Source organism: Nerophis ophidion, linkage group LG07 (genome assembly GCF_033978795.1).
Source record: "Nerophis ophidion isolate RoL-2023_Sa linkage group LG07, RoL_Noph_v1.0, whole genome shotgun sequence".
NCBI lineage: Eukaryota > Metazoa > Chordata > Actinopteri > Syngnathiformes > Syngnathidae > Nerophis > Nerophis ophidion.
Window position 1 is genome coordinate 69027964 of NC_084617.1, and position 15693 is coordinate 69043656.

At 40.7% G+C, this 15693-nt stretch overlaps 1 protein-coding gene across 2 annotated transcripts in view; it reads left to right on the forward strand.

The window, feature by feature from the left end:
- The window catches only part of ncaph (non-SMC condensin I complex, subunit H), a 40878-nt gene that overhangs the window by 4230 nt on the left and 20955 nt on the right, over window positions 1-15693 (forward strand). For both annotated transcript variants that reach the window (XM_061906985.1, XM_061906984.1), the window contains exons 3-9: window positions 2788-2878; window positions 2968-3060; window positions 6142-6259; window positions 7290-7429; window positions 10124-10313; window positions 11472-11554; window positions 11654-11838. In XM_061906985.1, the coding sequence (XP_061762969.1) occupies window positions 2788-2878; window positions 2968-3060; window positions 6142-6259; window positions 7290-7429; window positions 10124-10313; window positions 11472-11554; window positions 11654-11838 (900 nt within the window). The remainder of the gene's footprint in view (window positions 1-2787; window positions 2879-2967; window positions 3061-6141; window positions 6260-7289; window positions 7430-10123; window positions 10314-11471; window positions 11555-11653; window positions 11839-15693) is intronic.

Sequence of the window (15693 nt, forward strand, 5' to 3'; positions counted from 1 at the left end):
ATTAAAAGATATAACAATGTTTTGGCTCGCTTCAGGCTGATCGACGCCACTGTTACGCCAGATGCTCAATATTTGCAAAGCAAATGGTCAGTGTTATAATAATATATTTATTTAATGGAGTTTATTTGATAGACACACAATAACAATAAGGAAGCGGCAGTCCAATGTGTGTTACACGGTGCATCCAGTCCTCACCCTACCAATGTCGACCTAATGAGCGCTCCTTCGCTGACGTCATGCTTCGCTGGCAACGGGCACCACCTTTTAAAAACACAAGCTCACACTCTTGTCTCATGAAACATCTCTCAACTGCATTTACATAGTATATAAAATGTGTTGTTTTTTAAGTAAGGCATTAATTACTCTCCATAGTAATTTCATCTATCAAAGAATAGTTCAGTTAGTAATTCAATTACCTTTTTTTGAAAAAGTAATGATTAACTATTAGGGCTGGGCGATATATCGATAGACTTGATATATCGCTGGTCTGTCTGTGTGCGATATAGAAAATGACTATCGTGATATTTGAGTATAAGTTCTCACGCAGTTGCTTTTAGCTGCGGGCATTACACTACAGGCTCTTCTCACTTTCTGTTGTCTCTCCTTCTCACAGAAACATAACTGCTTAATAACTGTTTAATTAATACAGTATTGGTAAATTGACTTAGTTGTGATTTCCCTCTCTGCATGAAAGTTTAAAATGAGCATATATTAATGCAGTATGAACAAGAATGTTTTAATGTTGACATAGAATCATCATACTGCTGTGATTCTATGCATCAAGTGTTCATTCAAGGCTAAGGCAAAATATCGTGTATCGTGAGTCGTGACATGGCCTAAAAATATCGAGATATTAAAAAAAGGCCATATCGCCCAGCCCCAGTAACTATAATTTTCCTAAAGCTGATGATAACACATTGTTTACGTTTTTTTAATTCAAATTTCAATATCTCAATAACAGTTTATTAATTTTTATGACCTCCAAATAGGTAATGTAATCGTTCAAGTTTATTAGTCAGTTACTTTTCAGCATAATTCAAAAGGTTATGGAAATGGCATCATGAAACATTCAGGAAATACCAGAATATGGATAAGGAACAGTTTATTGGATTGCGGGTCGTTTCTGTTACCTTACGGTTACGTTAACGTTACAAGCTAGAACAGGGGTGCCCATTACGTCGATCGCGAGCTACCAGTCGATCTCCAGCCAGGCTTTTAAAAAAAATAGACCTAAAAATTAGTGATCATCAATCTTCACCAAGACGTCACTTAAATGACATTCACGGTACCGGAGGGTCTTGTGAGATGACGCTGGCTGCTGCAAGATCATTATTATTATTATTATGACCGAGAGGAAGGCGAGAAACACTTTTTATTTCAACAGACTCTCGCGCGCCGTACCTTCCGTCAAAACTCTAAAGGCCGACTGCACATTTCCTATCTTCACAATAAAAGCCCTGCTTCATGCTGCCTGCGCTAACTAGATACAGAGTCTCGGAAAACTGGCGTGCACAAGCGATCCCTCAGAAAGCTGGCGTGCACATCACTTGTGCACGCCAGCTTTCCGAGACCCTTATTTTGTTAGCGCAGGCAACATGAAGCAGGGCTTTTATTGTGAAGATAGGAAATATGCAGTCGGCCTTTAGAGTTTTGACGGAAGGGACGGCGCGAAAGTCTGTTGAAATAAAAAGTGTTTCTCGCCTTCCTCTGTCATTTTTTCATAATAATGAACTGGCAGCAGCCAGCGTCATCTCACAAGACCCTCGGGTGCCGTGAATGTCAATCAAGCAAGCTACGGAATTTGCCGCCAATTTTTTTCTTGTAAAGTGTATGGAAGCTGGATGAATTAGATGCCAAAAACCAACCACTTTCATGTGGTATTGTACAGAAAGGACAACTTTTTTTCTCCTCCATTTGAAAATGTGGGCGTTATCATCATTACTGTCTGATTCCAATCAATGCAAGTCATCAGAATCAGGTAATACACCAACTTATATTCTTGTCTTTGTGAAAGAAAGACATCTATATGTGTTACACATGCTTGTATTATCATTAAACACATTTAACTTGATTACAAAAATGTCTCTTTCATAAATAAATAAATATAAATGATATATATAAATGAGGTAGATCCCCTCGAGTTGGTCAATTGAAAAGTAGCTTGCCTGCAGAAAAAGTGTGGGCACCCCTGAGCTAGAATGTAACAAGAGGGTTCATGCCGTGTTTTTTCTTCATTCCACTGTAGATTGATCAAAAAGTAAGGGCAAACTTTCAGGAATTGGATTAGGATTTCATTTTGGGGTTCTTACAGATCACCATCTCAATTCACAATTTTTTTTTTTACGATGTGAAGTGACGTAAATTATATTTATATAGCGCTTTTTCTCAAGTGACTCAAAGCGCTTTACATAGTGAAACCCAATATCTAAGTTACATTCAAACCAGTGTGGGTGGCATTGGAAGCGGGTGGGTAAAGTGTCTTGCCCAAGGACACAACGGCAGTGACTAGGTTGGCAGAAGCGGAAATCAAACCTGCAACCCTCAAGTTGCTGGCACGGCCATTCTACCAACAGAGCTAAACCGCTCGGTTGGTAGCGATTGTTAGGTAGGGCCTGGCAGACATTTCCGCTCTTGAGTGCTTTCCTAGTTTAAGTATGTAGTTTGAAAAAAAAATAGCTGCGGCTCTAAAATGGCCTCTGTCTTGCTTTTTCTGAATACATATATAAATATGATAATATTTTTCTGCCTTGAGAATGTACACAAGGTAAAAGCAATATTTTCTTACAGTGCGACAGGGACACCGGCTGCTGTGCCCAAGTTGTCCAATGCACAAATCTCAGAACATTACTCCACTTGCATCAAACTCTCCACTGAGAATGTAAGTAAAGCATGTTTTTATTGACACCCTAAAGACATTAATTGTGTGTGTTATCCTTGTTTATTAATGCATTGTTATTTTTTTAACAGAAAATTACAACAAAAAATGCCTTTGGTCTGCATCTTATTGACTACATGGCCGATATTCTCAAACAGAAAGATTCAGAGCTCACAAACTTCAAGGTAGGTTGGAAGTTTGACACATGGTTGAGGTTCTGTAATTCTTTGAACTCTTGGGGTTTAATCCATTGTAGAAATGCTATTAAAACATGTCATTTTCCTGAGAACATATGTACCTTTTGGTAATGGAAACATTTGGATAATTTTACCTTAATTCATTTGTTGCAATAGTGATACATAACTTGAATGTTATATTAATGGGGATATGGGGAAATAATTACAAAAGTACACTTCGTTCATTAACCGTGTTACAAAAAAGATTAATTAGAATAATACATAATGTTTGATATAGAGAACATATAAACACTATTTATTGAATCAAAAATATTGAAATTCAGTGACTTGTAAAAAATTGCAAACAGCTAAAATGATGTACAAAGCAAACTATATAACCTTATCCCCAAAAACAATTCTTCTCAACTAAAGAGCAGAAATATAACTTTGGAGGTTTCTCAAGACGTTTCTTCACTAGATTTGTCGCTGGTTGTTTTTTGAAAAGAGTATCAATCTAGAGCAGGGGTCGGCAACCCGTGGTTGATGCTGCATAATTGCCGATCCCCCCGATTATTCCAGGAGGTTTCCGGATTTTAGTGCCTCTCCCAGGAATCACCCGAGCCAACTTTCTCCAATTTTCACTCGGACTATAATATCAAGGGCTTTCCGCAATGGCATTGCCTTTAACGTCCTCTAAAACGTGTCGTCGCGCTCGCTTTTTCACCGTATTATCCATGTGCCGGACGGTCATATGCAGTATACAGCCTCTGGTAACCTACGAAAGTGACTGCAAGGCATACTTGCTCAACAGCCATACAGGTTACACTGAGGGTTATGATATAAACAACTTTAACACTCTTACTAATTTACGCCACACTGTGAATCCACACCAAACAAGAATGACAAACACATTTTGGAGAACATCCGCTCTGTAACACAACAGAACAAATACCCAGAATCCCATGCATCCCTAACTATTCCGGGCTACATTATACACGCCCGCTAGCACCAAACCCCGCCCCCCCAATCCCCCCAACCTCAACCGACGCACGGAGGGGTGGGGTGGATTTGGTGCTAGCGGGGGTGTATAATGTAGCCCGGAATAGTTAGGGATGCATGGGATTCTGGGTATTTGTTCTGTTGTGTTACAGAGCGGATGTTCTCCCGAAATGTGTTTGTCATTAAATAATGATAAATGGGTTGTACTTGTATTGCGCTTTTCTACCTTCAAGGTACTCAAAGCGGTTTGACACTACTTCCACATTTACCCATTCACACACACATTCATACACTGATGGAGGGAGCTGCCATGCAAGGCGCTAACCAGCACCCATCAGGAGCAAGGGTGAAGTGTCTTGCTCTGGACACAACGGACGTGACGAGGTTGGTACTAGGTGGAGATTGAACCAGGGACCCTCAGGTTGCGCACGGCCACTCTCCCACTGCGCAACGCCATCATTCTTGTTTGGTGTGGGTTCAGAGTGTGGCGCATATTAGTAAGAGTGTTAAAGTTGTTTAAACGGGCACACTCAGTGTGACCTGAATGGCTGTTGAACAAGTATGTCGATTACGTTTGTCTACAGATGCCACTTTCAACATGTGATGGGGGCTAGTAAGCTGTTGTACGTGTAGTAGAGGGCGCTAAAGGCAGTGCCTTCTTAACACTCCATTATTATTGTTAAATGGGTGAAAACTAGCAGAAAATCGCGATTATGGTCTCTCAGAAATACAGGAGTTTCTTGGAAAATTTAGGAGGGTTGTAATGTGTGATGCTGTCAACCGGCATTCATATAAAACCCGCGGTTCGCACTGGCATTAAATTTTCATATTAAGGTGCGGGCCACGTGTCTTTGACCCCCGGTTTATAATTAGCACAAAGCAATAAAAAAAAACTCTGTATGCATTGTTATTTTATTTAGAATTTCAAAAAAGTTTTGTGGCTCCCATTGTTTGCTTTATTTTGTGAAACCGGTCAAGTGTGAAGCGACCGGAATGAGAATCAGCACCTCCAAGTCCATGGTTTTCTCCCGGAAAAGGGTGGAGTGCCATCTCCGGGTTGGGGGGGAGACCTTGCCCCAAGTGGAGAAGTTCAAGTACCTAGGAGTCTCGTTCACGAGTGGGGGTAGAGTGGATCGTGAGATCGACAGGCGGATCGGTGCGGCGTCTTCAGGAATGCGGACGTTGTACCGCATTCAAGTACCTCTGTGTCTTGTTCACGAGTGAGAGAAATGTGGATCGTGAGATCGACAGGCGGATCGGTGTGGCGTCTTCAGGAATGCGGACGTTGTACCGATCCGTTGTGGTGAAGAAGAAGCTGAGCCGGAAGGCAAAGCTCTCAATTTACCGGTCGATCTACGTTCCCATCCTCACCTATGGTCATGAGGTTTGGGTCATGACCGAAAGGATAAGATCACGGGTACAAGCGGCCGAAATGAGTTTCCTCCGCTGTCTGGCGAGGCTCTCCCTTAGAGATAGGGTGAGAAGCTCTGTCATCCGGGAGGAATTCAAAGTAAAGCCGCTGCTCCTCCACATCGAGAGGAGCCAGATGAGGTGGTTCGGGCATCCGGTCAGGATGCCACCCGAAAGCCTCCCGAGGGAGGTGTTTAGGGCACGTCCAACCGGTAGGAGGCCACGGGGAAGACCCAGGACACATTGGGAAGACTATGTCTCCCGGCTGGCCTGGGAACGCCTCGGGATCCCCCGGGAGGAGCTAGACAAAGTGGCTGGGGAGAGGGAAGTCTGGGCTTCCCTGCTTAGGCTGCTGCCCCCGCGACCTGACCTCAGATAAGCGGACGGAGATGGACGGATGGGTTGAAATGGCTCTTTTAGTGGTAAAGGTTGTCGACCCCTGATTTAGAGATAGATTACTCGTTAAAAAGCGACCAAGTCCTTAAGTTGGCGAAACGGATCCCTTCTGCTACATCTACACCAGGTGGACACAGAGTGTGTTAGCAAGCGGAGTGACTCAGACATTCCTGTGATAATGTGTGTATTTCCACATTTTATTTTAGAAAAGAATAAATGCATAAGAATCACTAAAATGCTGGCTTTTTGAGTCCTAAGTCAGTCTTTGTCTGTTTCCTTTTTCAGGTAGCAGCTGGGACGCTGGATGCAAGTACTAAGATCTATGCTGTCCGAGTGGATGCAGTCCATGCAGATGCCTACAGAGTACTTGGTGGACTTGGAGCTGAAACCAAACCAGGAGAAGGTGAGAGCTTCAAGGACTATATTTACACTTTTTTTCAGACTTTTATTTGTAGATTGCACAGTACAGTACATATTCTGTACAATCGACCACTAAATGGTAACACCCGAATAAGTTTTTCAACTTGTTTAAGTCAGGGTCTACATCCACTGTAGGCCAAAATGGCCCAAATCTGAATTTTTTTTAGCTAACTGTTTACACTGCAAGTAAAATGTGATTTTTGTCAGACTCCAGTGTAGGCACGGACAGGTCCCAATGTGGCCTCAAGATCACTTGCATGCCTACTTCGATTAAGTGAAAACAAAGTAACTTTACCAAGTCCTTAAGTTGGCGAAACGGATCCCTTCTGCAGAAGGAAGTTGCTACTACCACAAAATAAAATAAGTCACAACACCTTAAAAATGAGTGTTTTTTTTACGTGAAAATAAATTAAAGTAATATAATGTATGAATGGATGTATAAAGTGTAATATATTTGGGAGGGTTCTAATCTTTTAATGGCCAGTAAGTAGAGGAGACACCGACATCAGCGTGGATCTGTGTGAGCTTTATTTTTCACCTCACAAATAAGCAAATTCGCCTCAGCCTCAATTCCGGTCCTTCAACAATCGCAATTTCTTCGGAATCAAAATATATATTACATAGAGCCTATTATTTGCGCACTATTGACAATTGATGCACCAAATAGACTTTGCTCTCCAAAGCCAGATGTTGCGGTGAAATATCCACTTCCGCTGGCAACTGCGTCTTTCCCCGCCCAAATCCTGATGAAAAAGTCACATTTGTGTCGCATTGCGTTTAGACTGAAGTCACATTTAAAAAAGATTGGATTCCAATAACATTCAGGACTACCTCCTAATCGGATTTGCAAAAAATTCAAATCAGTGTCACTTGAGGGCAATTGGTTTGCAGTGTGAACAGGGTCATTGTTGTGAACTGATTTTATGGATTGTGAGCCTTTGGTGCATGGTCATTTTTTTCTGAAATTACTCTGTGTTTAGACAATTCAGATTTTTTTCTTTGTGCCACTGTAGATCATGCCATAAAGGAGGAAGAGGAAAACGAAGATAATGAAGTGATGGCCAAACAGCCAAAGAGGAAGAGGCCTCCAAAGAAGACTGTGGAGCAGAATTTGAGCAACATTAACAGTGCTGAGTCTGAGAGGAAATGTGAGGTACGGCATCATAGCATCCGATAATTACTTTGTGTGTTTTTGCACAAAAACACTAAAAGTGAATATTTTCTTTTACCCCACTAATCGCCACAACACTGGGTTTCCAAAGTTTGCACAAAAAGCAGTGACCCAAACACTTTCAAGACCACAGTAAGAAGTAAAAACCCTCCAAATCAGTAGTTCTTAACCTTGTTGGAGGTACCGAACCCCACCAGTTTAATGTCCGCATTCACCGAACCCTTCTTTAGTGAAAATAAAATGTTTTGTTTTCTTAATTCAAGACAAATTAGTTTTTTTACTGGTGCACAAAATTAACTGTGCATTAACATCACCTTGTTCAAAGAACAAATAGGGATAGGGAGACGTTTTTATTTACACGATGAGTCGGATGTGTCTTGACATCCGTGGCGGAGGTTCCGCCGAACTCCTGAGGCTGACTCACCGAACCCCTAGGGTTCAATCGAACCCAGGTTAAAAACCACTGCTCTAATTTGTAGGCATTTTAGTGTCTGTGTGCTTTTGATGGATCCTTTATTGATTAATCATCCACAAAAAGTTAGAATTTGATCAATAACTTATCTTATAAAGATCTATGTCATGCAGTCTGATACAAGACATGGATGACTCTATTTGAACGTAATTTGAAGAAGCGCCTGGGCGGGTAACTAGAAGTCAGCTCCACGGAGCAGCAGGTAACTACGTTATGGAGTCAAAGGCAATAGAACTGGACATTGAAAACGTAGAAGTTCGCCACCCACTCCAAAGAAAATAAGACTGTTCCTGAGCAGCAATAAACCGAAACACAAAACTGCACGACTAAAACAGGGAAGAAAGTTAAAAGGATCAAACTACATGGAATGCCAGAAGAATTAAAGATAAATGGTCATCAGGAATATGGGAGAACTGAATAAATGTAAATAACTACAAACAAAATTCCCTTATCTATGACACATACAAGCAACACTGAATCAAACATGGAATTAGAGACATTTTCCTGCATAGATCAGAAAAATCCAGAGTTGGAGATTGATGGGCGATCCAGATACATATTTCTTCACCCACAGCCAAAATAATTGTTGATATTACACAGACGGACAATACAATACCAACGTTAAATCCAACAATAAATCTATATCTATAAAATTCTATTATTCATCTCAACTGCAGAAGTTTGTCCATCCATCCATCCATTTTCTACCGCATATTCCCTTTCGGGGTAGCGGGGGGCGCTGGCGCCTATCTCAGCTACAATCGGGCGGAAGGCAGGGTACACCCTGGACAAGTCGCCACCTCATCGTAGGGCCAACACAGATAGACAGACAACATTCACACTCACATTCACACACTAGGGCCAATTTAGTGTTGCCAATTAACCTATCCCCAGGTGCATGTCTTTGGAAGTTTGTACGCAAATTAAAACAATACGAAGCATTTTTTGAGACAATTCAACAAATCATTCAAAGTGATTGCTATATCAGAAACATGGATCAATGATGAAAAGGCAATACATTTACATTAACAGAACCAACCAGATTAGAGGCAGAGTTGCAATATATGTGATGAAGGACTTGCATTACAAAGTGGTAAAAAACATGTGATTCGCTGTCGAAAATGTTTGTGTATAACCGTGAAAATATGTTGTGAAAAAAGCAAAATGTACTGGTCAGCTGTAGGTACTTATGTAGGTACTTATGTAGGTACTTAAGTCAAGTATTAAAAGGTTTGAGGATTGTATTAAGACAACTTTGTTCGAAATCAGCCAAAAAGTATTTTTTATGTGATGACTTTAGCATTGACCTTTTGAACCCCAACTTCATAGATACAATGTATAACTTTGGTTTACATCCAATAATCACAAGGCCAAGTAGATTAAAATTGTAAGTGGAAACAATTTATAAAGTAGCAGGGTTAGGGTTAGTGAAATAACCCTAACCCTAAGTCAAACAACGTACTAATATGATCCGCTTTCAGAGGCTGTTCAAACGGGAAATGTTTACTGGGTACAAGGAAGAAGAATTTTGATAAATGTCTTGAATATTTTTGAAAATGAGAAATAACCCATTTCAGTCTGGGAATTATAACTGACTTAACTGCCTATCAAGAGTACTGTTGTATTTCATTGACTTAAATTGTGTTGCAATATGAGAATAGGAAGTGCTTATATGGTAAATGGGTTGTACTTGTATAGCGCTTTTCTACCCCTTTTTAAGGAGCCCAAAGCGCTTTGACAGTATTTCCACATTCGCCCATTCACACACACATTCACACACTGACGGCGGGAGCTGCCATGCAAGGCGCTCACCAGGACCCATCAGGAGCAAGGGTGAAGTGTCTTGCCCAAGGACACAACGGACGTGACTAGGATGGTAGAAGCTGGGGATTGAACCACTAACCCTCAGATTGCTGGCACAGCCACTCTACCAACTTCGCCACGCCGTCCCTTGTGTGTCAGTGGTATCAACTTATTGCAAAAAGGGTGGGATTAAATACGCTTTACTTCTTCCTCCTCCTTTTTGGATATATTTTGAAGATAAATAGGGTTATGGTATCATATTGTGACTGCCTACAGGTTTAAAATAAACCTGCATCAAAACAAAACAATTTAAGCCACCAAAGCATGTTGGCTTTTATTTTACAGCATGTATCTATATCATACATGCACGCCACATATACCTGCTTTTTTTATCCCCACAGGTGGACCCCATGTTTCATCGAATGGCGTCATCCTTTGATGAAAGTAGCACAGCTGGGGTATTCCTTTCTGTTCTGTTCAGTGAGAACAGTCGCTGTGAGCTGCTCTTCCCATCCTACATGACCCTTCTGCAGTCCACTGCTTCCCACTCGCCTCCACCTCCAATGGCAGTTCCTGCATCCCCATTCATGGGTAAAAAAAAACTGTTGTTAAATTTTCAAACACATATATAAACTGTGTCGTTTTGTTTTATTCTGTGCTGATTTTTGAAGAAAATGTGAACAGATTTTTATGGGAGAGACAGAATATCAACTTAAAAAATTAAATGTATAAATGAATCATACACTTAGACACCGGTCACAGAAACTCCTCTATTCAAACCGCTCCACCACCATGGCAGAAATTAATTTACCAATTTAATCGTTATTCAATGTTTTTACTCATATTCCATCTTTGTTACATTACACCTACCATAAGACTGTTCTTATCTTAATAAGGGGGTAAACTTTCAAGATCAGTCATACTTATTTTTAACTGTATATACTAGGGATGCACCGATTAATCGGTAACCGAATATATTCGGCCGAATATGGCAAAAAAAGCCACATTCGGCCTTCGGTGGAATGAGTTAAAAACAAGGCCGAATAGTGGCGTGTGACGCAATTTTTTGACGCAGTGACGCAATCAACCAACGTGCAGTGACGCGGTGACATTGGGATATGTTGTGTACCTGTATAAGTGTTTGAGGTTACAAGCACACACTTATTGAGATTTAGTGGGGCCTCTGTTTACATTATTAGCCTGTTATGTAGGCTACCTGTGTAAGTGTAAGAGGTTACAAGCACACACTTAATTGAGATTTACTTGAGCCTTCTGTTTACATTATTAGCATATCTACTGTGGCTAAGCAGACTTTTGCCAAAAGGACAATAATTCATTTGTTGTGGGTTTATCCACTTTAATGCACTTTTTTTTTTTTTTTGGAATGCATGTTTTGTTTGAAGGCCTAATATAAATGAAAAACTTAGTGCTTTTTTTGAAAAGCAAAGGCTACTGGAATATTAAAAAAATGTCAATATTCAATAGAAAAATACTTTATTTGAAAAACATGTCTAAATATTTATTCTAGGCTATTCATGCAATACAAAAAAAAATTGTGAAAAACTGCATTCATTATTCGGTATTCGGCCTTCGGCCAAGCGTTTAAATTTTATTCGGCTTCGGCCACAAATTTTCATTTCGGTGCATCCCTAGTATATACTATATGGTATTTTGTAATATCCAACGTTAACGTTGTGACCAGATTGCATGTTTCAAGCCATGTATATCTCTGGTTTCTGATTCTGGCAGCTGGACTGCAGCGTTCTCAGGAGAAGAGCTCCATTTGCCCCTCTCTGCAGGACTTTTCCTTCACGAGCTGGAACCCAGAGCAGGTGAGAGAATAGCTTGACTAAAGATAAATATGATTTTAGTTATATATCTATTATGTTCTACAGTAAACTATAATGGAATTGATGCTCGACTTCTTTTAGACAATGAACCAACTTTTGGAGAAGATGAAGCATGGTGAACACGTGTTTGACGTCAATGCTGAACCTGAACCCGAAGTTGAAGAGGATTATCCCGAATTTGATGCCGACTATGAGGATGGTGACAATGAGGAGGGGGTGAAGGAACATAAAGAGGGCTGTGTGGCCTCTGGTTCTGGAAAAGGACGGTGAGAACCTTTCCTTTTTTATTTGATTTATTCATGTATTTATTTTTTATTTGCAGAATATACAATGTAAAATAGAACACATGTAGGAGAAACGTTAAGACCATAAGGTCCTCAAAGCCACCTCCCCCAAGACGTCACAATTTTCACAGCAGCAAGAATAGACTAGTCAAGTGCAAAAAGCTATATAAATACTCTTTGATTTATTGACTGATAAAAGGTGTATTGCACCAATAAATGTGAGGATTTTTGCATTTGATTAAAAAAACATTTTATTCAATTTTATTTTAACAAAAAGCACACACTATGGTGGTAAAAAGAATTAAAAGGTATAAACTCAACACAAAACATAAAAACTGAATTATGTTTTTTTTATTTTGCTATTGTTATTTAAATCAATTGTTTTTTCTACTATTGTTACTTGTCGTTTATTTGTTATTAATTTGTATCAAAGTTTTTGTTTTTTTTATTAAATTTAAATTTGTGTTTTGGTAGTACAACAAATACTCATGTTTTCACATTACCGTATTTTCCGCACTATAAGGCGCACCGGATTATAAGGCGCATAGAATAGACGCTACAGTAGAGGCTGGGGTTACGTTATGCATCCATTAGCTGGAGCTGCGCTAAAGGGAATGTCAACAAAACAGTCAGGTCAGTCAAACTTTATTAATAGATTACAAACCAGCGTTCTGACAACTCCGTTCACTCCCAAAATGAATAAACAGCTGTTTTTTTATTGTCCCCGAGGTAAATTGTATTTCGTTTATCTTTTAACAACAGCAAGGTATAACATGTACTGCAACATTTAAAAGTAAAGTAAAGTACCAATGATTGTCACACACATACTAGATGTGGCGAAATTATTCTCTGCATTTGACCCATCACCCTTGATCACCCCCTGGGAGGTGAGGGGAGCAGTGGGCAGCAGGGGTGGCGCGCCCAGGAATCATTTATGGTGATTTAACCCCCAATTCCAACCCTTAATGCTGAGTGCCAAGCAGGGAGGTAATGTGCCCCATTTTTATAGTCTTTGGTATGACTCGGCCGGGATTTGAACTCACGACCTACCGATCTCAGGGCGGACACTCTAACCACTAGGCCACTGAGTATATATATTTATATAGTATATAGCAGGGGTGCCCATTACGTCGATCTCAGAGGGTGTGTCAGTCAATCTCAAGCCAGGCATTAAAAAATAGACATAAAAATGAGCAATCATCAATCATACCAAGACTTCACTTTTGTCAGTTGTTTGACATTCTCGGCACCCGAGGATCTTGTGAGATGACAGCTGGCTGCTGCGAGCTCATATTTAAGAAAAAAATCACTAACAGGGCAGACGCAGAGAAACACATTTTATTTCTAGAGACTCCGTACCTACTGTCAAAACTCTAAAGACCGACTGCACAGTTCCTGTCTTCACCATAAAAGACCTGTTTCATCCTGCCTGTGCTAACAAAATAAGAGTCTCAGAAAGCTAGCGTGCACAAGCTAGCAAGCTACGGAGTTTGATGCCAATGTATTTCTCCCTCGCCCTCAGCGACCGCTTTCTCACTTGCTTGCCCACCCGCACACTCACTGACGTCACTCACCTGCTGCCAGACATTAAAGGGCCACACACATATGCTACTCTCATAACAAAGTGTTTAAAAACGAGTATGCAAGTTGGACAAATGAGATGCCAAATCCAACCACTTTCATGTGGTATTGGACAGAAAGGAGGACTTTTTTTTTCCTCCATTTGAAAATGCGGACGTTATCAGCACCACTGTCTAATTCCAATCAATGCAAGTCATCAGAATCAAATACACCAACTTATATTCTTGTCTTCATGAAATAAAGGAATCTATGTGTGTTAAACATGCTTGTATTATCATTAAACACCATTAACTTGTTAACAAAAATGTCTCTTTCATAAATAAATAAATATAAATCATAAATAGGAATGAGGTAGATCTCCTCGACTTGGTCAATTGAAAAGTAGCTCGCCTGCAGAAAAAGTGTGAGCGCCCCTGGTATATAGTATTTATATCACATAGTGGAGGGGAACTATTGTGTCCTATATAGTGTCCTGAACAAGACACTTCACCCTTGCTCCTGATGGGTGCTGGTTGGCGCCTTGCATGGCTGCTCCCTCCATCAGTGTGTGAATGTGTGTGTGAATGGGTAAATGTGGAAGTAATGTCAAAGCGTTTTGAGTACCTTGAAGGTAGAAAAGCGCTGTACAAGTACAACCCATTTATTTATTCATTTATTCCTCGATTCAATAAACACGTACAAAACAGTCTGATACTGTTACGCTAAATCAAACGTTTGTGCAATCACAATATAGTAACACTCGAAACAGTGCAAAGCAATAATATATCAATAACTCAACGTTGCTCAAACGTTAATGTCACACAACACACCAAATAAACATGTAAAGCTCACTTTATTAAGTTATTCCTCATCCACGAATCCCTCAAATTCATCTTCTTCAGTGTTCGGATTAAACATGCCACAAGAGGTCTCGCAACTACGGTAAGCAGCCGCCGACTTCATTTACCCCCGTAGAAGAAGAAGCGCGCGATACGTGCTGAAATATATGACTGCGCGAGGCGTGCCGTTTTCATTTCCATTTGTGTTTATGTAAAGACCCCAAAATGGCTCCTATTGAGAGATATGATTTCAGGAAGGCAGGAATTGTCACTGAACTGCTAGACAACAGCAGCGACACGGACTCCATTAATGACGTCATATATCCCAGCATGCACCGCGCACTTCTTCTTCTACGAGGGTAAATGAAGTCAGTTTCACAGTATCATGTTAGACCCGCTTGACATCCATTGCTTTCGGTCCCCTAGAGGGGGGGTTGCCCACATCTGAGGTCCTCTCCAAGGTTTCTCATAGTCAGCATTGTCACTGGCGTCCCACTGGATGTGAATTCTCCCTGCCCACTGGGTGTGAGTTTTCCTTGCCCTTTTGTGGGTTCTTCCGAGGATGTCGTAGTCGTGATGATTTGTGCAGTCCTTTGAGACATTTGTGATTTGGGGCTATATAAATAAACATTGATTGATTGATTGAAGTCGGCGGCTGCTTACCGTAGTTGCGAGACGTCTTGTGGCTTGGTTAATTCGGACACTGAAGAAGAAGAATTCGAGGGATTCGTGGATGAGGAATAACTTAATAAAGTGAGCTTTACATGTTTATTTTGTGTGTTGTGTGAAATTAACGTTTGTGTTGTGTGACATTAACGTTTGAGCAACGTTGACTTATTGATATATTGTTATTGCTTTGCACTATTTCGAGACGTCGTTAATGGAGTCAGTGTCACTGCTGTTGTCTAGTATTTCAGTGACAATTCCTGCTTTCCTGAAATCATGTTTCTCAATAGGAGCCTTTCTGGTGAAGTTACATAAACACACAAATGGAAATGAAAACGGCACACCTGGCGTAGTCATATATCCCAACATGCACCGCGCGCTTCTTCTCCTCCGGGCGAAAATGAAGTCAGCGGCTGCTTACCGTAGTTGTGAGACCTGTTGTGGCTCAATATTGGTCCATATAGAAGGCGCACTGTCAGCTTTTGAGAAAATTTTAGGTTTTTAGGTGCGCCTTATAGTGCGGAAAATACAGTAATTAATAATTGTAATTAATTGTGATTACAATATCCATCAAAAATAATTGTGATTATTATTTTTCCTCGGATTCAGGAGGAACAGTGTGGTTTTCGTCCTGGTCGTGGAACTGTGGACCAGCTCTATACTCTCGGCAGGGTTCTTGAGGGTGCATGGGAGTTTGCCCAACCAGTCTACATGTGCTTTGTGGACTTGGAGAAGGCATTCGACCGTGTCCCTCGGGAAGTCCTGTGGGGAG